This window comes from Myxine glutinosa, chromosome 9, assembly GCF_964187855.1.
Source record: "Myxine glutinosa chromosome 9, kmMyxGlut1.1, whole genome shotgun sequence".
In the NCBI taxonomy this organism is placed as follows: domain Eukaryota; kingdom Metazoa; phylum Chordata; class Myxini; order Myxiniformes; family Myxinidae; genus Myxine; species Myxine glutinosa.
Genome location: NC_136269.1, coordinates 149,063,936 through 149,085,027, shown reverse-complemented (window position 1 = coordinate 149,085,027; position 21,092 = coordinate 149,063,936). Strand labels below are relative to the sequence as shown.

At 47.3% G+C, this 21,092-nt stretch overlaps 1 protein-coding gene across 2 annotated transcripts in view; it reads left to right on the top strand.

The window, feature by feature from the left end:
• The window catches only part of SLC3A1 (solute carrier family 3 member 1), a 186,386-nt gene that overhangs the window by 139,931 nt on the left and 25,363 nt on the right, over positions 1 to 21,092 (top strand). For both annotated transcript variants that reach the window (XM_068127931.2, XM_068127930.2), the window contains one exon: positions 8,543 to 8,744. In XM_068127931.2, coding sequence (XP_067984032.1) covers positions 8,543 to 8,744 — 202 coding nt within the window. The remainder of the gene's footprint in view (positions 1 to 8,542; positions 8,745 to 21,092) is intronic.

The window sequence follows — 21,092 nt, the reverse complement described above, 5'->3', positions numbered from 1 at the left end:
ATTATTTCTAACAACTTCTAAAAGGTGCCAATAATGTTGTCCAGGACATTTTAGGATTTCTGTGTGGAATAGGCTAAGATTTAGTAATTTTTTTCAGCTTTTTTTGTTTTGTTCCACTGCAAACTAAAGAAATACATTTGTGAATACCAAAAGATTTTTTAATTTCAACAATTTTCTGGAAGAAATGGTGCATTATTTGAAAAAAGTGCAAGGGTGTCACTATTTTTGGCCACGACTGTGTATATATATATATGTATATATGTATATGTATGTATATGTATATATGTATATGTATGTATATATATATATATACACACACACACACACACACACACACACACACACACACACACACACACACACACACACACACACACACACACACACACACACACACACACACACACAGTGAAACCTTCACTTACGAGTTTAATTCGTTCTGTGACCGAGCTCGTAACTCAATTTGCTCGTTTCTCAAATTAAATTTCCCCATTAAAATGAATTGAAATGCTATTAATCCGTTCCAGCCCCCCAAAAACCACACCAATTTTTTTTGAAATATATATATATATATAAATATCTCGCGCTTTATATTTCACCTGTATGCAGCATACAAGTTGGCAGGATGGCCTGGACTGGAGGTACGCACACTTGACTCTAAACTGTCCAGCCTGGGTTTGAATCCCGACCCAGCTATAACCTGTCATGTCGGTGTTTCACAGGCAGGGTGATTCATCAATGTGTGTACCGCTAAACTGGGCGCCCCGTTTGCGTCCCATTAGTTGTTGGATGTTAAGGATCTCACCGTGTCTTCCACAAAGAGAAGGCGAGCTATCGCCGGCACTCTGAACAAGTTGTGGCCTGGCATGCTCTTCTCCTCTGCCGTTATATACGTCCTCCTCGGCATCTTTTTCCAGAAGAGCCCTGTCTCGTCACAGTTGAAGATTTGCTGGGGGATGTATCCTTCGGCTTCTATCAGTTCGGCAAAAGTTATAATAAAATCTTCAGCTGCCTTCACATCCGAGCTTGCTGCCTCACCATGCCTGACGACGGAGTGAATGCCGGTCCTCTTCTTAAAATTATCAAACCATCCCCGACTGGCTTTGAATGACTCTTCCGATGCCTCGTCCGTTGATGTTCCCGCCGTCTGCTGCACCAAATCCCCGTAAATGTCTCGTGCCTTCTCACAGATGATGCTCTCGGTCACGGTATCTCCTGCGAGCTGCTTCTCCGTCAACCACACAAACAACAACTTCTCCATCTCTTCATGGACAGAGGTCCGGAGCTTTGAAATAATCTTAACGCCCTTGGCTGGCGTTATAGCCTTTATCGACTCCTTCTGCTTCAAAATCGTACATATCGTAGAAGTACTACGATCGTACTGCCTCGCCAAGTCGACAACACGCACAACTCGCTCATGTTTTTCGACGATTACGTGTTTTATATCCAAGCTCGCTCGCTCGTAACTCAGATCTCGGCTCGCATCACAAAGCAAAAAACCGACCGAGCGACGGCTCGTATCTCGGAAAACTCGTAAGTTGGTGCACTCGTAAGTCAAGGTTTCACTGTATATATATATATATTTTTGAAATCTTGCGTGTTTGTGTGTAACATTCGATCGGTCCGGGGGCGTGGCTTACCCCTTTGAGAGAGTAGTAATATCCACCATTTTATTAACTCGCATAGCTTTGAGGCCTGTTTGTAGGCCCGTGGTGTCTTGCTCTCTCTCTCAGTTTTATTTCAAATCAAATTCGATATATCATTTCATTTTTCACAGTCGCTAACATAGTTTTAGACTCGGTTGAAAAAAAACGGGAAGAAAATCCGATGAAAGTTTCCGTTTATAGAACGAAATGAATTCTGAAAGGCTTGTATCTTCAAGGCCATTGAGTCTGTCTCACGCCTTTATCTTCAATATAACTTGCCATCTGATTTCATTTTTATCGATGGTTTTAGACTCGGTAAAAGAAATAATTGAGAACATTCACGCACACACGGGAAATTGCAGAGATATATTTTAAAAATCGCGCCACGTTGATATACGAAAATACACTGCCTAAAATAACAGGCATACAGTATATATCTTCGTTATTTCATTCAACATTATTACCCGGAAGTAAAATATGTTTCAGGAAATTACCGAGAGATATTTCTTCGATTTTTTTTTATTATTTATATGCGCATACACTTTAAATAGGTTTATTTGAAATCTTTAATTTTCACAATGTAATTTATTTGTCATTTGATGATCGGCAAAACGATAGCACAAACACAATACTATTTGCAGGAAGAATGTCGTATCAACCCTCCGACGGCGCTACGGACGCGGACAACGAATCACACCTCACGTCTATGGACGCGAATAGCAACATCCGCACGAATCAGTCATCAATGATTTTCATTGACGCGCCCGGAGGCACAGGGAAGACGTTTCTTATTAACCTGATTCTCTCTAAAGTGAGAGCGAGTGGAGAAGTTGCCCTTGCGGTGGCCTCATCTGGCATAGCTGCTACCCTCATGCCTGGTGGAAGAACAGCGCACTCAAGGTTCCAAATCCCTCTGACACCGAGGGAAGATGGCGTATGCAACATCGATAAAAATTCCACTATCGCAGACCTCTTTCGAAGTACAAAACTCATCGTGTGGGATGAGTGTCCTATGATCAGGAGAGAGAGTTTCGAGGCTGTGGATCACACGTTGCGTGATGTATGTGACAAAGACGAGCCTTTTGGAGGGATCTTGACGATATGCTGTGGTGATTTCCGTCAACTTCTGCCCGTGGTGAAAAGAGGGTGTGATGCTGACGTTGAGAATGCGTGCATAAAGAAGTCCTACTTATGGCAGAGCTTTGGAATGTTTCACTTGAGAACTAATATGCGACTGACCGACGGAAGTGGGCAGTTTTCAAGATTTTTGCTCGACATCGGCGAGGATAGAATCGAGAAAAATGCGGATGATGAGATAGATTTGCCAGAGGATATACTGCTGACAGCGAGTGGGCTCGATGAGTGCATCGATACCATATATCCATCATTCGCCAATCCGATGGAGGTTTTTTCAGCAAGGTCTATATTAGTGCCCCTCAACGATGTGATGCGAAACATCAATTCAAGATGCATCACACGGTTCCCTGGTGCTAGCAAGGAGTATGCTGCGTTCAACAGTGTGACTGAGGGTACTGATGCGACGCACTTCCCAACGGAATTCCTAGATTCTGTTGAAGTCTCGGGATTGCCGCCGCACAACCTCGAGCTCAAAAAAGGATCCCCTATCATTTTGATGCGGAACTTGGACCCTCCGAAACTTTGCAACGGGACATGCATGATTGTTGAGGACATGCTTCGAAATATTATAGTTGCGAGGATCACAAGTTCAACGTTTGAAGGCGAAACTGTAATGCTCCCTCGGATCCGACTAAATCTGTCGGAAGCTGAGGATATCCCTTTGCAGCGCTGCCAGTTCCCCATACAATCCTGCTTCGCAATGACGATCCATAAGGCGCAAGGGCAAACTATGGAGAATGTGCTGGTCTACCTGGAGAAACCGGTCTTCCAGCATGGTCAGCTGTATGTGGCGCTCAGTCGAGGGAAGAGGAAAGAGAACGTGCGAGTTTATGTAAATGGAGGATCGTCGACAAAGAACATCGTCATCAGAAGTGTCCTCTGACAACAAAATCGTGGTAGTCCACGGGTCGCGTGTTTTTTCTAAAAAAAAAAAAAAAAAAAAAACGTGATCGGAGATAAGGGCCGAAATCACGTGTCACAGGTAAGTGATTTAGAACGCTGGAGAGGTGAGCCTTATGGCTTGCTGGCCCAAATAATCTCCCTGATTATGTCTAGCGTTCGCTTTAGTTCTATTCTCATATCTATTCAAACTGACATTGACCCAACGGGTCATGGGTCGTCTAGTATATATATATATATATATATATATATATATATATATATATATATATATATATATATATATATATATATATATTTACTGGATACACAAATTATATAGTAGGCTTCTTGCTGTTTGAAACTTCACCCTACTTCCTCCACAGCTGCAAACACGGTGCATGTACGAGTACCCCAATGCTGTATGCCCCCATCAGCCATCAAGGTTCTGGCTTGGCGTAGGCTGGTTCTTTCTCGGTTACTTTATGGCTCGGGGTAGGCTGTTGCTTTCTTGGTTGCTTCATGGCTCAGGGTAGGCTGGAGCTTTTTTGGTTGCTTCATGGCTTGGGGTAGGCTGTCGCTTTGTTGGTTGCTTCATGGCTTGGGGTATGCTGTTGCTTTCTTGGTTGCTTCATGGCTCAGTGTAGGCTGGTTCTTTCTTGGTTGCTTCATGGATTGGGGTAGGCTGGAGCTTTATTTGTTTCATGGCTCGGGGTAGCCTGGAGCTTTCTTTGTTGCTTCATGGCTTGGGGTAGCATGGAGCTTCTTTGTTGCTTCATGGCTCGGGGTAGGCTGGAGCTTTCTTAGTCGATTCATAGCTCAGGGTAGGCTGGAGCTTTCTTAGTTGTTTCATGGCTCGGGGTAGCCTGGAGCTTTCTTTGTTGCTTCATGGCTTGGGGTAGGCTGGAGCTTTCTTAGATGTTTCATGGCTCGGGGTAGGCTTGAGCTTTCTTAGTTGTTTCATGGCTCAGGGTAGCCTGGAGCTTTCTTGGTTGCTTCATGGCTCAGGGTCGGCTGTTGCTTTCTTGGTTGCTTCATGGCTCGGGGTAGGCTGTTCCTTTCTTGGTTGCTTCATGGCTCGGGGTAGGCTGTTCCTTTCTTGGTTGCTTCATGGATTGGGGTAGCCTGGAGCTTTCTTGGTCGCTTCATGGCTCAGGGTAGGCGTTGCTTTCTTGGTTGCTTCATGGCTCGGTGTAGCCTGGAGCTTTCTTGGTTGCTTCATGGCTCGGGTAGGCTGTTGCTTTTTTGGTTGCTTCATGGCTCGGGGTAGCCTGGAGCTTTCTTTGTTGCTTCATGGCTCGGGGTAGGCTGTTCCTCTCTTCGTTGCTTCATGGCTCGGGGTAGCCTGGAGCTTTCTTGGTTGCTTCATGGCTCAGGGTAGGCTGTTGCTTTCTTGGTTGCTTCATGGCTCAGTGTAGCCCGGAGCTTTCTTGGTTGATTCATGGCTCGGGGTAGGCTGTTGCTTTATTGGTTGCTTCATGGCTCGGGATAGCCTGGGGCTTTCTTGGTTGCTTCATGGCTCGGGGTAGGCTGTTGCTTTCTTGGTTGCTTCCTGGCTCGGGAAAGCCTGGAGCTTTCTTGGTTGCTTCATGGCTCGGGTAGGCTGGAGCTTTCTTGGTTGCTTCCTGGCTCGGGGTAGCCTGGAGCTTTCTTGGTTGCTTCATGGCTCAGGGTAGGCTGTTGCTTTCTTGGTTGCTTCATGGCTTGGGGTAGCCTGGAGCTTTCTTGGTTGATTCATGGCTCGGGGTAGGCTGTTGCTTTCTTGGTTGCTTCATGGCTCGGGGTAGCCTGGAGCTTTCTTGGTTGCTTCATAGCTCGGGGTAGGCTGTAGCTTTCTTGGTTGATTCATGGCTCGGGGTAGGCTGTTGCTTTCTTGGTTGCTTCATGGCTTGGGATAGCCTGGAGCTTTATCGGTTGCTTCCTGGCTCGGGAAAGCCTGGAGCTTTCTTGGTTGCTTCATGTCTCGGGGGAGCCTGGAGCTTTCTTGGTTGCTTCATGGCTCGGGGTAGCCTGGAGCTTTCTTGGTTGCTTCATGGCTCGGGGTAGGCTGTTGCTTTCTTGGTTGATTTATGGCTTGGGGTAGCCTGGAGCTTTCTTGGTTGCTTCATGGCTCGGGTAGGCTGTTGCTTTTTTGGTTGCTTCATGGCTCGGGGTAGCCTGGAGCTTTCTTTGTTGCTTCATGGCTCGGGGTAGGCTGTTCCTCTCTTCGTTGCTTCATGGCTCGGGGTAGCCTGGAGCTTTCTTGGTTGCTTCATGGCTCAGGGTAGGCTGTTGCTTTCTTGGTTGCTTCATGGCTCAGTGTAGCCCGGAGCTTTCTTGGTTGATTCATGGCTCGGGGTAGGCTGTTGCTTTATTGGTTGCTTCATGGCTCGGGATAGCCTGGGGCTTTCTTGGTTGCTTCATGGCTCGGGGTAGGCTGTTGCTTTCTTGGTTGCTTCCTGGCTCGGGAAAGCCTGGAGCTTTCTTGGTTGCTTCATAGCTCGGGGTAGCCTGGAGCTTTCTTTGTTGCTTCATGGCTCGGGGTAGCCTGGAGCTTTCTTAGTTACTTCATGGCTCGGGGTAGGCTGTTGCTTTCTTGGTTGCTTCATGGCTCGGGGTAGCCTGGAGCTTTCTTGGTTGCTTTATGGCTCGGGGTAGCCTGGAGCTTTCTTGGTTGCTTCATGGCTCGGGGTAGCCTGGAGCTTTCTTGGTTGCTTCATGGCTCGGGTAGGCTGGAGCTTTCTTGGTTGCTTCCTGGCTCGGGGTAGCCTGGAACTTTCTTGGTTGCTTCATGGCTCAGGGTAGGCTGTTGCTTTCTTGGTTGCTTCATGGCTTGGGGTAGCCTGGAGCTTTCTTGGTTGATTCATGGCTCGGGGTAGGCTGTTGCTTTCTTGGTTGCTTCATGGCTCGGGGTAGCCTGGAGCTTTCTTGGTTGCTTCATAGCTCGGGGTAGGCTCTAGCTTTCTTGGTTGATTCATGGCTTGGGGTAGGCTGTTGCTTTCTTGGTTGCTTCATGGCTCGGGATAGCCTGGAGCTTTATCGGTTGCTTCCTGGCTCGGGAAAGCCTGGAGCTTTCTTGGTTGCTTCATGTCTCGGGGGAGCCTGGAGCTTTCTTGGTTGCTTCATGGCTCGGGGTAGCCTGGAGCTTTCTTGGTTGCTTCATGGCTCGGGGTAGGCTGTTGCTTTCTTGGTTGATTTATGGCTTGGGGTAGCCTGGAGCTTTCTTGGTTGCTTCATGGCTCAGGGTAGCCTGGAGCTTTCTTGGTTGCTTCATGGCTCGGGGTAGCCTGGAGCTTTCTTGGTTGCTTCATGGCTCGGGGTAGACTGGAGCTTGCTTGGTTGCTTCATGGCTCGGGGTAGCCTGGAGCTTTCTTGGTTGCTTCATGGCTCAGGGTAGGCTGTTGCTTTCTTGGTTGCTTCATGGCTCGGGGTAGCCTGGAGCTTTCTTGGTTGCTTCATGGCTCGGGGTGGACTGTTGCTTTCTTGGTTGCTTAATGGCTCAGGGTAGGCTGTTTTGAATAGAATGGCTGAGTGTTGGTCATTGTATAAGGCCGAGAAAAATATATTTCCGGTCTCTGGTCAGCGCGCGCATCGATTTTGACCCTGCACGTCAACATTTTTTTTTTTTTTTTAATTTCCAACGGTACCAACAACAGAGCGCGCTGTCTATATTTAAATATAGAGCACATCATAAATTATAGAGCACATTAAACATAAACAATGCCGCGCTGCCTGAAGTGTTCGCGTATACTTGAGGCGGTGCCGAGACGAGAAAATTGCAATTAAGTGAGCCGTGACGTCACGTTCTCGCCGAAAACGCGATTTCGAGCGTGAGGAGCCATATGATGTATGAATGTTGCCCGGCCGGCGCGTTATCTCGGGAAATACCGGTCTGTGAGTGTCGCTATTGGTATCGACGCACACGGGTCTCCCCTAGAAAACTACGTTTAGTTTGTCCAAATCCAACCAGCCGTTCCAAAGATATGAGTAGTTTTGTGTGCCGTGACGTCATGAATACAATCGGCTGGATATTGTTATTTATTGAAACGAAGACGTTCTTTGTCGGGTTCGTGTGAAGCAACCAGAAGGCCTAGAGAGCTGCGGGCTACACGATGACGTTTACATCGTCAAAATCGATTCAGCGGTTCGGCAGATAAATGAAGAAATGTGATCCGTTTACGTTATGACGTCACCACGTGCATCGTGTCATCCCGTGCACGAACAGCTTTCCAGCGGGTGTAGTCATTTGCGCATGCGCGGTTTTTTCAGCGTAGAAATAATTCAGACCACTTGCGCATGCGCAGTGTTGACACGATACGATCGACGCATTGGAATGTTTGATGGTACGGCGAGGCGATCTCGAGAAGGAAATGGTAGTCTATCATATGCTTGAAGAACTTAATGATTTTCAGAATAAATACATTTTAAAATAACTTAAGCTTGTGTTCATTATTTACATAAAGGCCTAACTGTCCCATTGGCTGTCTTTAATCTCTCTCTGGACGGTGCCACGGCAGATGAGGAGGACCGCAAGGCATGAGGACACAAAAAACAACACCTCTATATGTGCAATCCATGCTTTTCCAAAAAAAAAAGGGGGAAAAAAAACCAGCATTTCCGCATCAATTCTCGAACTTTGGTCAGAGACAAGCAATATATATATTTTGGCCTAATCCTACTAGCAGCTGAGTATGATTGATTAGGTCATTGGTCATTGTTCTTTTCTCCATTTAATGATGAGAGAAGTGTCACTCGACCTGGGAAATGTGCAACTCTTAATATTTCTAACATTTAAAAAGGCAGATGATATCAGCTTGGCATTCTTGTTAGTGAGTACAAACAGCCATTTTGTTCACATCCCGACCCGACAAGAGCATGATATACCTTATTTTGCCTCTCAGGTTAATGATCACAGAATCTTATGATAATAGTGAAATAAAGAAGACGATGATGTACTACGGTACAAATCTGCAATACGAGGCAGATTTCCCTTTCAATTTCTTGCTCGTGGATGATCAAAGCAACATCTCTGTGGCTGCTATCTCCAAGTTGCTGGACATCTGGATGAGCAACATGCCCAAAGACAGGTGGCCAAATTGGGTGGTAAGTAATTACATTTGATCGTTTATTGGTTCACGAGTTATCAAACAGAGTGACCACTATATTCGTCATGAGTGTGTGTCTGTCTGTGTCTGTCTGTCTGTCCGCAGCATAACTACCCGATGATATCATCCGATCTTGTTGAAGCTTGGGTGGGAGGTTGATATCATGATCTAGTTGTGTCCTGCCTAGAGTGGGCGTATTGCGCCCATTGTGGTCGGAGCGACGCCCAAAAAAGATGTCTTTTTAGGGGGTAATTGAGTTCAAGCTACATCTTCTCCGAGGGAGTTGGTGGAATCTGACAGGGGTTTCGGTATTTGGTTAGGCCAGTCATGTGTCTAGCCCCACGGAGCTCGATTTTTCATTTTCGCCCCTAGGTCAAGGTCACAAGGTCACGAAATTTAGAAAAGTCGATTTTTGATGGTTTTATTACACTGTTCGCTTCCTGATAGGGTGAAATGTCATACATGTTTTAATATTATCACATACATCATGAAATACAAGTTTTCCAACTAATTTCAGAATCTTCGACCTTTGACCTTTGAAGGTCACAAAGGTCAATGTTTCAAAGTTGTTGGAATCAAACCGAATTTTCTGTATTGTGTAGCTAACTGACCTCATAACTGATTATACATTATTTTCTATCTCATTTCAAGGTCAGTAACCTTCGTTTTAACATTTCCGGGCCTGTTTCCGTTATAGTCCGTCCTTTGTCATTACCGCTCGCTCGTGAACCATCGTCGTCTCCTGACTTGTTCCATCAAGCATCTTCATATAAACTTAAACTATAGGAAGGATGTGTGAGATATAAGGTAAAGAATGGGGAAGTGTGATGGGAGGTTTTGAAGTATCAAGTCAAAATTTTCTTTATTGCAATTTTATGTTCTTTCGTAGTTCAATATAGATCAGAGCTACATATAAAATTTGAATTGCTTAATTCTGTTACATTTGTACCATTCCCTCTCCCCATATTCACTTGCACTGCCCTTCTTTGTATATAAAAATGAGTATATGTGATGTCTCTACCCTTTTTAAACTTAGTTCAAAATGGGGGCTTATCGATTGGGTCTCGTCCGTTTGTTTGTCTGTCCATCTGTGTGTCCGCAACTATATCTCGGAATGCATTGTCCGATTTTGTTCAAACTTGGCACACACAGCAGATTAGGGCATGCACATGCACCTCAATTTATTTTGCGATCTGATCAAAGATTGCGGACTGGTGGACTGGCGGACACTTTAGTTGTAAAAAAAAAACCTGATATTGAACACGTCATCAACGATTTCTCTGACATGCATTTACCGATCTTGCTCAAACGTGGCACACAGATAATGAATGATGGCTCACATATGCACGTCATCCTTTTTCGAGATCAGATCCAACATGGCCGACTGGTGGCCATTTTGTTACTTAAACGTGCCCTCAACCATTTCTCGACATGCATGGACTGATTTTGTTCAAACTTGGCAAAAACACAATACATGACAGTATACATGTGCAGAAGATTTTGTTTTGTAACCTGAGCAAAGATGCCCAATTGGTGGCCTTTAACTCTGTACAGCGAAATGACTAAAACCATGGAGGGTATGACATTTTACGTCTTTTTTTTCCTTGTTCCTCATGGCTCGCAGTTTTGTAAGGGTCCACATATAAATCACTGATTGCAGTTATAAGTGGCAGTTCTTGGGACGGACAAGCCATGAGGAATATAATTTCATAAAAATGTCAAAATAGGAAAACATCGTCATTGCAACAGCTGGCATGAGTAGGTGGGTATTGCATTTGGGTGGTTTGTTACTTGCGAAAATATAAGAGTTTTCAAGTATATTGGATGGTCCTGTGTGTTACTCTGTCTGTCTGTATGTGAATCGCCTGCAGGTCACAATTTTCAACGGATCTTTACGAAATGTCACCAAATCGTAGCGTTGATCATAAAAAAGAAACCTATTGATTTTGAGATCAAAAGGTCAACATAGGCCAAAAGTCAACAACTTGGTTGAAGTTTATAAAATCCTCAATTTTCATCCGGTTGACTTGAAATTTGAACAGGATTTGCATGTCTGGTCATTTAATTCAACCACCCATTATTTTTCAGGTCTAAAGGTGAATAGGTCAATATAGGCCAAATTACTAAAATCGTCAATATTCATCTGATTGACTTGGATGGAGAGGAATTGCATACTTGATCATTGATCGCCATCACGGTCGCCATCGGTCGCCATCCCCCGCCGGGCTTTGGCACGATGTGGAGCGGCGACGCCCAAGCACTCTCGGAGCGCCGCACAATGCCGAGCCGCTCCAGCGTAGCGAACTCCGCTTTAGCTACCGCGAGCTTCGTCGGCTCGAGGCGGCGTGCCCGGGCGTAGACCGGTGGCCCGGCGGTGGGGATGTGGTGTTCCACCCCGTGCTTGACGGCCCCCGCCGAGAAGGTGGGCCGCATGAGGGCCGGGAAGCTGGCGAGGAGGCGGGTGAATTCGTCCGCTGCCGGAAGCGTACAAACTAACCTCGCCGGGACCGAAACGCTCAGCAATCTGCTTGGCGAGCCGCTCGGTGAGCCGCTCAGTGAGCCGCTCAACGAGCTGCTCAGCGCTCAAGCAAGCAAGCTGAACGTTTCAGCCTGGACAAGGCGTCTGTTCTTCATATCTACCAACAACCCGTTTGTACAGAGGAAGTCCACACCGAGCAGTGCCATGGGGACACTAGCGGTTACGAACGTCCACGTGAAGCGTTGCCTTCCAAACCGCAGGGAGAGGCAGCGCTTCCCGAATGTGCGTATGGGTGTTCTGTTCGCGGCAAGCAACGGGGGCCCCCGGCCCGCGGTTCGCTTGTCGGACGTAGAGGCAGGGATAACGCTCACCAGTGCACCCGTGTCACATAGGAAACGGCGCCCGGACAAGGTGTCCGTTATAAAAAGAAGGCTGCCGGAATGGCCGACGCTCAGGGCCGCTACCGAGCGCCGGCTTTGTAGTTTCCCGACTTGCCGAAGGAGCACGGCGGGCAACAATTCCTTGCCTTGTGGCCAAACCTGGCGTGGAAATGGCACCAGGTTTGCGGCGAAGGCGGAGGCTGCGGTTTTCGCGGTGGTGGTGGGCGTGGCGTGGCGGCGGCCATGCGGTGTGCATCAGCCTCGAGATCCACGAGGTGTGGTGCATCAGCATCAGGGTCAGCCTCGGGATGCGCGACGGCCACGCCAAAACTCGCCTGCGTGTCCAAAGCCGCGAAGAACTTGTCGGCCTCGGCAGCGAGAGCTCGGGGTTCCATCGTCGCAGAACCGGCCAACGCGAGGCGTACTCGTGCCGGAAGCTGGCGTCGAAACAGCGCTCGGAACAGAAAATCCGGGGTTTCGTTGCCCATCAGCGACAGCATATGGTCCATGCGGACCGACGGTCGCGTGTCACCGAGCTCGGGGAGGTCCAGGAGGCGGTCGGCCCGTGCGTCCACCGTGAGGCCGAACGTGGCGAGGAGGAGACGCTTGATCGCCTCGTACCTGCCGTCGCCCGGTGGGTTCCTCAGGACCGACACGACGCGGGTGGCCGTGCCGGGCCCGCGGGAGGCGACCACATGGCAGTACATGGTCTCCTCCACCGTGATGCCTCGAAGTAGGAACTGAGCTTCTGCCTGCAGGAACCCAACTTCAGCTTGAGCCTCCCAGAACTCGGGGAGTTTGATTGTGACCGCGCTGGTTGCCATTGCTGTGGCGTGTTCGGGTGGTCAGCGGCGGCTGACCAGAACGTCGGAGGGTCACCAATGAAGCGCGGTGCTACGCGCGCTACTTGCTTAGCAAGGAGGAAGCGGACAACGCGGGAAGTTAAAAGAGTCTTTATTTCAAGAACTCCACTGTAGCACTGGAGCGCTCCGGGCTGCGTGCCCGGTGTATATCCCGAGGCCACGCCTACCCCTCGGGCGTGGCCGCCGCCCACTTGGTCCGCGGAATGATGCCATCACGCCAGTGAGCTTTCGTGTCCGCCACAATATCATACAGCCTTGTGTGTGTTATATCATACCGCCTTGTGTGTGTTATATCATATAGCAATGTGTGTGTTATATCATATAGCCTTGTGTGTGTTATATCATATAGCCTTGTGTGTGTTATATCATACCGCCTTGTGTGTGTTATATCATATAGCCTTGTGTGTGTTATATCATACAGCCTTGTGTGTGTTATATCATACAGCCTTGTGTGTGTTATATCATACAGCCTTGTGTGTGTTATATCATATAGCCTTGTGTGTGTTATATCATACAGCCTTGTGTGTGTTATATCATACAGCCTTGTGTGTGTTATATCATACAGCCTTGTGTGCATTATATCATATAGCCTTGTGTGTGTTATATCATACAGCCTTGTGTGTGTTATATCATACAGCCTTGTGTGTGTTATATCATACAGCCTTGTGTGTGTTATATCATACAGCCTTGTGTGTGTTATATCATACAGCCTTGTGTGTGTTATATCATACAGCCTTGTGTGTGTTATATCATACAGCCTTGTGTGTGTTATATCATACAGCCTTGTGTGTGTTATATCATACAGCCTTGTGTGTGTTATATCATATAGCCTTGTGTGTGTTATATCATACAGCCTTGTGTGTGTTATATCATACAGCCTTGTGTGTGTTATATCATACAGCCTTGTGTGTGTTAAATCATACAGCCTTGTATGTGTTATGTCATACAGCCTTGTGTGTGTTATATCATACAGCCTTGTGTGTGTTATATCATATAGCCTTGTGTGTGTTATATCATACCGCCTTGTGTGTGTTATACAGCCTTGTGTGTGTTATATCATATAGCCTTGTGTGTGTTATATTATACAGCCTTGTGTGTATTATATCATATAGCCTTGTGTTTGTTATATCATATAGCCTTGTGCATGTTATATTATATAGCCTTGTGTGTGTTCTATCATATAGCCTTGTGTGTGTTATATCATATAGCCTTGTGTGTGTTATATCATACAGCCTTGTGTGTATTATATTGTTGCGGATCTCGAGCCCGTCGGCGTACTGAGGGGGGTTAAGTCCTCCCCCTCGAGCTTCGAGTCCACAAGGCCGCTACCCACTTTACACTCGTAGGGCGGATTGCTGAGCAATTCCAGCCGCCAACCCCGCAGCGAGCGCGCGGAAGGGTTTCCGGTCAAATACCCGAGTACCTTCGATACACATGCCGCTGCGAGGACGGGGGCTGAACCTCACACGAGTCACACCGGTCTGATATGCCCGAGCGGTTTGCGTGTCATGTGACTCGTGCCGTTAATCACTTTGAACCCGATCGAGCGGTTCTATCTCATGCAATGCGAGGCCAATGGTGAAAAGACGTAAACGGCCAAGTTGGAAGCAAAACACAGGTTTATTACAAATGTACAGTGGCGAGAGAAAAGAGACACAGGATATAAACGTAACCGTTCTTACTTAAAGCCCAGACAAGGGCCCTCTGACTCACGCGGGGAGAAGGGAGGAAGAAGAGGACGCGCTCAAAGCGCGGCCGCTCAGTGCAGTTCGCCCCCGGACGGCCCGTTGGGCATTCCCCTTAGTGATGTTCGTAGCAGGGACGTCGGCCTCAGTCGTGCACGTGCGGGAATCCGCACAGGGTGTCCCGAAGTCAGCGAGGCGAAGTGCACGTGCGGGAATCCGCACAGGGTGTCCCGAAGTCAGCGAGGCGAAGCGCACATGCAGGGCATCCAGGCAGGAGAGATTGCCGAAGTATAGGGCCACGAGAGCGTTCCCCAGTAGAGTGAGGGCAAACAAGAGACTAGAGCCAGGGAGAACGGGGCAGCAGAGAGCAGGGGCAGAACGCAGAGATCTGGGCAGAGCGCTAAGAGCTTCTTGAGTCCGGGGGCAGAGAGAGAGAGAGAGAGAGTTTGGGGGTCCGGGGTGGGTCTTATATCCCCCCGGAGCCCCACTAGAATGTTCCAAGGGCCTCCACTGGCCGCCGGGGGTCACGTGTCGTGATAGCCCCCCCACACCAGTTACTCCCCTTAGTCCTTATTGGCCGCCGTTGCTGGCCACTCCCCATTAGCTCCATTGACTGTTTGCTGCTTGCCAGCCACTCCCTCCGACTCCTCCCTCGGGCCTCCTTGACTTGCTCTAGGCCCAGCACATGGCATTCCAGACCCAATGAGCCCTACCCTTACTTACCTGTCTCAACGCATACTAACACTGGGAAGGAGACTATACTTAACATTTAATCTATATTATAATAGCCGTAGATGATTCTGTCTGTCTGTCTGTCTATCTGTTGGGTGTCTGTCCGGGGTGTGGCTTACTCGGTTTGCAGAGTCGCTCCACCCATAGCTCCACCCATTCTGGGAGTGGCTATAAACAAATATCCACCATTTTATTAACTCGCATAGCTTTGAGTCCTGTTTTGTAGGCCCGTGGTGTCTTGCTCTCCCCCAGTTTTATTTCAAATCAAATTCGATAAATCATTTCATTTTTCACAGTCGCTAACATAGTTTTAGACTCGGCTGAAAAAAAACGGGAAGAAAATCCGATGAAAGTTGCCGTTTATAGAACGAAATGAATTCTCAAAGGCCTGTAACTTCAAGGCCATTGAGTCTCTCTCACGCCTTTATCTCCAATCTAACTCACCATATGATTTCATTTTTATCGATGGTTTTACTTTTAGACTCGGTGTCAGCAATAATTGAGAACAATCCACACACGCGGGAAAATGCAGAGATATATTTTTTAAAATCGCGTCATGGTGTATCATACACCGCCCAACATGACACCGCCGGCAATGTGTCGATATATATTAAAAATTCGCTTTTGCTTTTCCGTTATGATATATTACTATTTCGTTTGATGATAGTCGTCACAAAAACGTCAACAATGATGCCGACATATATTTCTTCGTTTTTATTTCATTCAACATATTAGCCGGAAGTAAAATATGTTTCACGAAATTACCGAGAGATATTTCTTCGTTTTTTTTATTAGTTATGTGCGCATACACTTTAAATAGGTTTATTTGAAATCTTTAATTTTCCACAAACATTCCACACACGCGGGAAAATGCAGAGATATATTTTTTAAAATCGCGTCATGGTGTATCATACACCGCCCAACATGACACCGACGGCAATGTGTCGATATCTATTTTAAATTCGATATATCATTTCATTTTTCACAGTCGCTAACATAGTTTTAGACTCGGTTGAAAAAAAACGAGAAGAAAATCCGATGAAAGTTGCCGTTTATAGAACGAAATGAATTCTCAAATGCCTGTAACTTCAAGGCCATTGAGTCTCTCTCACGCCTTTATCTCCAATCTAACTCACCATATGATTTCATTTTTATCGATGGTTTTAGAGTCGGTGTCAGCAATAATTGAGAACATTCCACACACGCGGGAAAATGCAGATATATTTTTTAAAATCACGTCATGGTGTATCATACACCGCCTAACATGACACCGACGGCAACGTGTCGATACATATTAAAAATTCGATATATCATTTCATTTTTCACAGTCGCTAACATAGTTTTCGACTCGGTTGAAAAAAAACGGGAAGGAAATCCAATGAAAGTTGCCGTTTATAGAACGAAATGAATTCTCAAACGCCTGTAACTTCAACTTCAAGGCCATTGAGTCTCTCTCACGCCTTTATCTCCAATCTAACTCACCATATGATTTCATTTTTATCGATGGTTTTGGACTCGGTGTCAGCAATAATTGAGAACATTCCACACACGCGGGAAAATGCAGAGATATATTTTTAAAAATCGCGTCATGGTGTATCATACACCGCCCAACATGACACCGACGGCAACGTGTCGATATATATTAAAAATTCGCTTTTGCTTTTCCGTTAAGATATATTACTTTTTCGTTTGATGACAGTCGTCACAAAAACGTCAACAATGATGCCGACATATATTTCTTCGTTTTTATTTAATTCAACATTATTAGCCGGAAGTAAAATATGTTTCAGGAAATTACCGAGAGATATTTCTTCGTTTTTTAAAATTAGTTATGTGCGAATACACTTTAAATAGGTTTATTTGAAATCTTTAATTTTCCACAATATAATTTACTTGCCATTTATCATTTGATGATTACGAGACAAATTCCTCTTGAGGATCGTGACAATTCATGCGCTGCGTGGAAACTTCTATTTCCAAAATGAATGAGACGATCGATGAAGAACGCAGACTTGAACAGGATGCAGCAAGAAAACGAATGAGACGGGCGAACGAGTCCATCGACGAACGTCAATGCAAACTTGCGGGGTCACCCGTGGGAATCCCACGGGCATGGATGTGTGTGACATTTCGACATATTGAGTTAGATGCTGCACATTCATTTTTACAAAATGGTTACTGGCAAGTCATCAGATCCAGAAATGGTGTAAAAACCACCGTTTAGAGGCCATTTTTCCCCGCAAAGCGGGGGTTGGCCTTTTCGGGGACCGTGGTAGTTGTTGTTTTTTTGTCCCCTTTTTGAAGCAATGTTTTACGGCCGGATGCCCTTCCTGACGCCAACCCTTTTTGCCGCCTTCAACGACAAACAGGGAATTACCAGTGAACTGGTACTCAATTAGCCGACCTCGGAAGGATGACAGGCTGAGTCAACCCCCCTGGCATTAATTCGGCGATCGACCGAGATTCGAACCCAGGATCCTAAGCCGGCACCCTAGCCGCTAGCCCAACACCAGAAATGGTGTCATGAACACAATTTATTTACGCACAAGCACAAAAGCAAGACGGGCCGATTTCCGATTCCGACGGGCCGACGGGCGAGACGGGCCGATTTCCGATTCCGACGGGCCGATTTGGAGCAAGAAAAAGAACGAGACGGGAGAAAAAGGAGAGAAACGAGACGGGGAAAGCCGATTGGAGAGGCGAGTGAGGCGCGATTGGAGAGGAGTGTGAGGCGCGATTGGAGAGGAGTGTGAGGCACGATTGGAGAGGAGTGTGAGGCGTGATTGGAGAGGAGTGTGAGGCACGATTGGAGAGGAGTGATTGGAGGGGAGTGTGAGGCACGATTGGAGAGGAGTGTGAGGCATGATTGGAGAGGAGTGTGAGGCGCGATTGGAGAGGAGTGTGAGGCGCGATTGGAGAGGAGTGTGAGGCGCGATTGGAGAGGCGTGTGAAGGATTGGAGAGGAGAGGAGTGTGAGGGATTGGAGAGGTGAGGGATTGGAAAGGAGAGGGATGTGAGGGTTTGGAGAGGAGAGGAGTGCTAGGTGGAGAGAGGAGAGTGTCAGGTGGAGACAGGAGAGTGTCAGGTGGAGACAGGAGAGTGTCAGGTGGAGAGGAGTGAGGGGTCACATATTATGTGAAATAACTAAATTCACACCATTTCTGGATCTGATGACTTGCCAGTAACCATTTTGTAAAAATGAATGTGCAGCATATAACTCAATATGTCGAAATGTCACACACATCCATGCCCGTGGGATTCCCACGGGTGACCCCGCTAGTAAGAAATAACTGGCTAAAGCGAGGCTACATGTTGTGGTGCAACTAACTAAAAGGGGGGTTGCTTTTATTCTCAAAACCACAACAATATCATAGAGCCTTGTGTGTGTTATATCATATAACCTTGTGTGTGTTCTATCATACTAGTAGGGTCACCCATGGGAATCCCACGGGCATGGACGTGTGTGACATTTCGACATATTGAGTTCGATGGTGCACATTCATTTTTACAAAATGGTTACTGGCAATTCATCAGATCCAGAAATGGTGTAATGAACACAATTAATTTATTTCACATAATATGTGACCCCTCACCCCTCTCCACCTGACACTCTCCTCTCTCCACCCTCACTCCTCTCCAATCACACTCCTCCTAACACTCCTCTCCAATACCTCCTCACATTCCTCTCCAATACCTCCTCACACTCCTCTCCAATTCCTCCTCACACTCCTCTCCAATACCTCCTCACACTCCTCTCCAATACCTCCTCACATTCCTCTCCAATACCTCCTCACACTCCTCTCCAATACCTCCTCACACTCCTCTCCAATACCTCCTCACACTCCTCTCCAATCCCTCACACTCCTCTCCAACGCATCACACTCCTCTCCAACCCCTCACACTCCTCTCCAATCCCTCACACTCCTCTCCAATCCCTCACACTCCTCTCCAATCCCTCACATTCCTCTCCAATTCCTCATACTCCCTTCCAATCACGCCTCACTCGCCTCTCCAATCGCTCCTCACTCGCCTCTCCAATCGCACCTCACTCTCCTCTCCAATCGCCCCTCACTCACCTCTCCAATCGCTCCTCACTCTCCTCTCCAATCAGCCCTCACTCTCCAACCCCTCGCTCCTCTCCAACCCTCGCTCCTCTCCAACGCCTCGCTCCTCTCCAACTCCTCACTCCTCTCCAACCCCTAGCTCCTCTCCAGCCCCTCACATTCCTCTCCAATACCGCCTCACACTCCTCTCCAATACCTCCTCACACTCCTCTCCAATACCTCCTCACACTCCTCTCCAATACCTCCTCACACTCCTCTCCAATCCCTCACACTCTTCTCCAATCCCTCACACTCCTCTCCAATTCGCGATTGGTTACAGACCAATCAGCCTTCTCCCAATTATCAGCAAAGTCATGGAATCCATCATTGCTTCGGATATGAAATCTTTCCTCTTCTCCAATCGCTTGATCTCTGATCATCAATTTGGATTCAGACCAGGTCACTCTACTCTGAACATGCTGCTTCTGCTGTCTCAACAATGGATGGAGGTCCTCAATGCCAAACAGGAAATTAGAGCTGTCTCCCTCGACATATCACGTGCCTTCGATACGGTCTGGCACCCCGCTCTGCTCACCCAACCCGCCTCCTTTGGTATCCATGGAAATCTCCACGCATGGCTGGCGGACTTCCTCTCTAGTCGTAGTCAACGTGTGGCCCTGAATGGGTTTCTCTAATCTTCCTGTTCAGGCTGGAGTTCCCCAAGGCAGTGTTCTGGGCCCTGTGCTTTTTCTGGTCTTCATCAATGATCTCTCCGATTCTCTTGAAAATCCTCTCTATCTCTTTGCTGATGACTCCACTCTCTGCTGCTCCATTCCTCATCCCTCAGATCGGCAGTCTGCAGCCTCCTCACTCTCTGCAGACCTGGACAAAATCACTGACTGGGCAAACAAGTGGAACATGTCTTTCAATCGTGACAAATCTCACACTCTTACGATGTCTCTCCGAAAAGACCGACTGGACAACCCTCCCATCCACTTTCTGAATAATCCTCTCCAAGAAGTTCTGTCACTCAAGCTTTTGGGTCTCACTATCTGCCATGATCTTTCTTGGGAAAATCACATTTCAAATCTGGCCTCCAAAGCCAGTCGCCGACTGGGCATCCTCCGTCGTGCGAAGTCCTTCCTTGGCACACATGAGCTCCTCACCACATACAAGGCTTTCATCCACTGCTCTCCCCTCTGGGCTGGTGCTCCTGCCTCACACCTAGCTCGTCTTCACGCTGTTGAAACCAAAGCGTTCAGAATCATTGGAATCTCCCGTGATGGAGCTAGCTCCGAGGGCCTTTCACCTACTCACCGCAGGCAGGTTGGTGGTCTTTCTGTCTTCTACCAACTCCTCTCCGGCCTTGCTCCTCCAGCTCTCTCTGGGCTCTGTTCCCCAAATATTCCTAAAGGTCGCACAAGATCTGCCTGCAACCCTCTAATGGGTAAACTGCCAAAATCAAGACGACCTGCTCACCTTCACTCTTTCATTCCTCTTTTCTCCCGCCTATGGAACAAACTACCCCACTCCCTTCAATCCCACTCCTCCCTCCAGGTCTTTATAACAGCTGTTCACCACCATCTCTTATCTTCCCCCATCCAAAACCTTGATCTTTTCTACCCCTGCTAATTTCACCCCAAATCCTCTTTTTTGAAATTCCAACCTATTTCCTGGAAGTCATTGGTGTCCTTGTGTTTATACTTCTCCCACCACCCCCCCCCCCCTTCCCACGCTTTCTCCCCCCAAGCCCTCTCCCTCCCACACATTCCCGATGTCCCTCACAAATGTTGTGTTTATGTGCTTCCCCTTCTCTCCCCATCTTGTCTACTGCTCCCCTTTTTATATACTTTGGTTCTTTGTCTGTTTGATTTGTTTGTGTGATAAATGTTAGCTCTTTCACGAGCCTCGATTATGTATACAAAAATAAATAAATAAATAAATAAAAATTCCTCATACTCCCCTCCAATCGTGCCTCACTCGCCTCTCCAATCGCTCCTCACTCGCCTCTCCAATCGCACCTCACTCTCTTCTCCAATCGGCTTTTTCCCGTCTCATTTCTCTCGTTTTCCTCCCGTCTCGTTCTTTTTCTTGCTGCATCATGTTCAAGTCTGCATTGACGTTCGTCGACGGACTTGTTCGCCCGTCTCATTCGTTTTCTTGC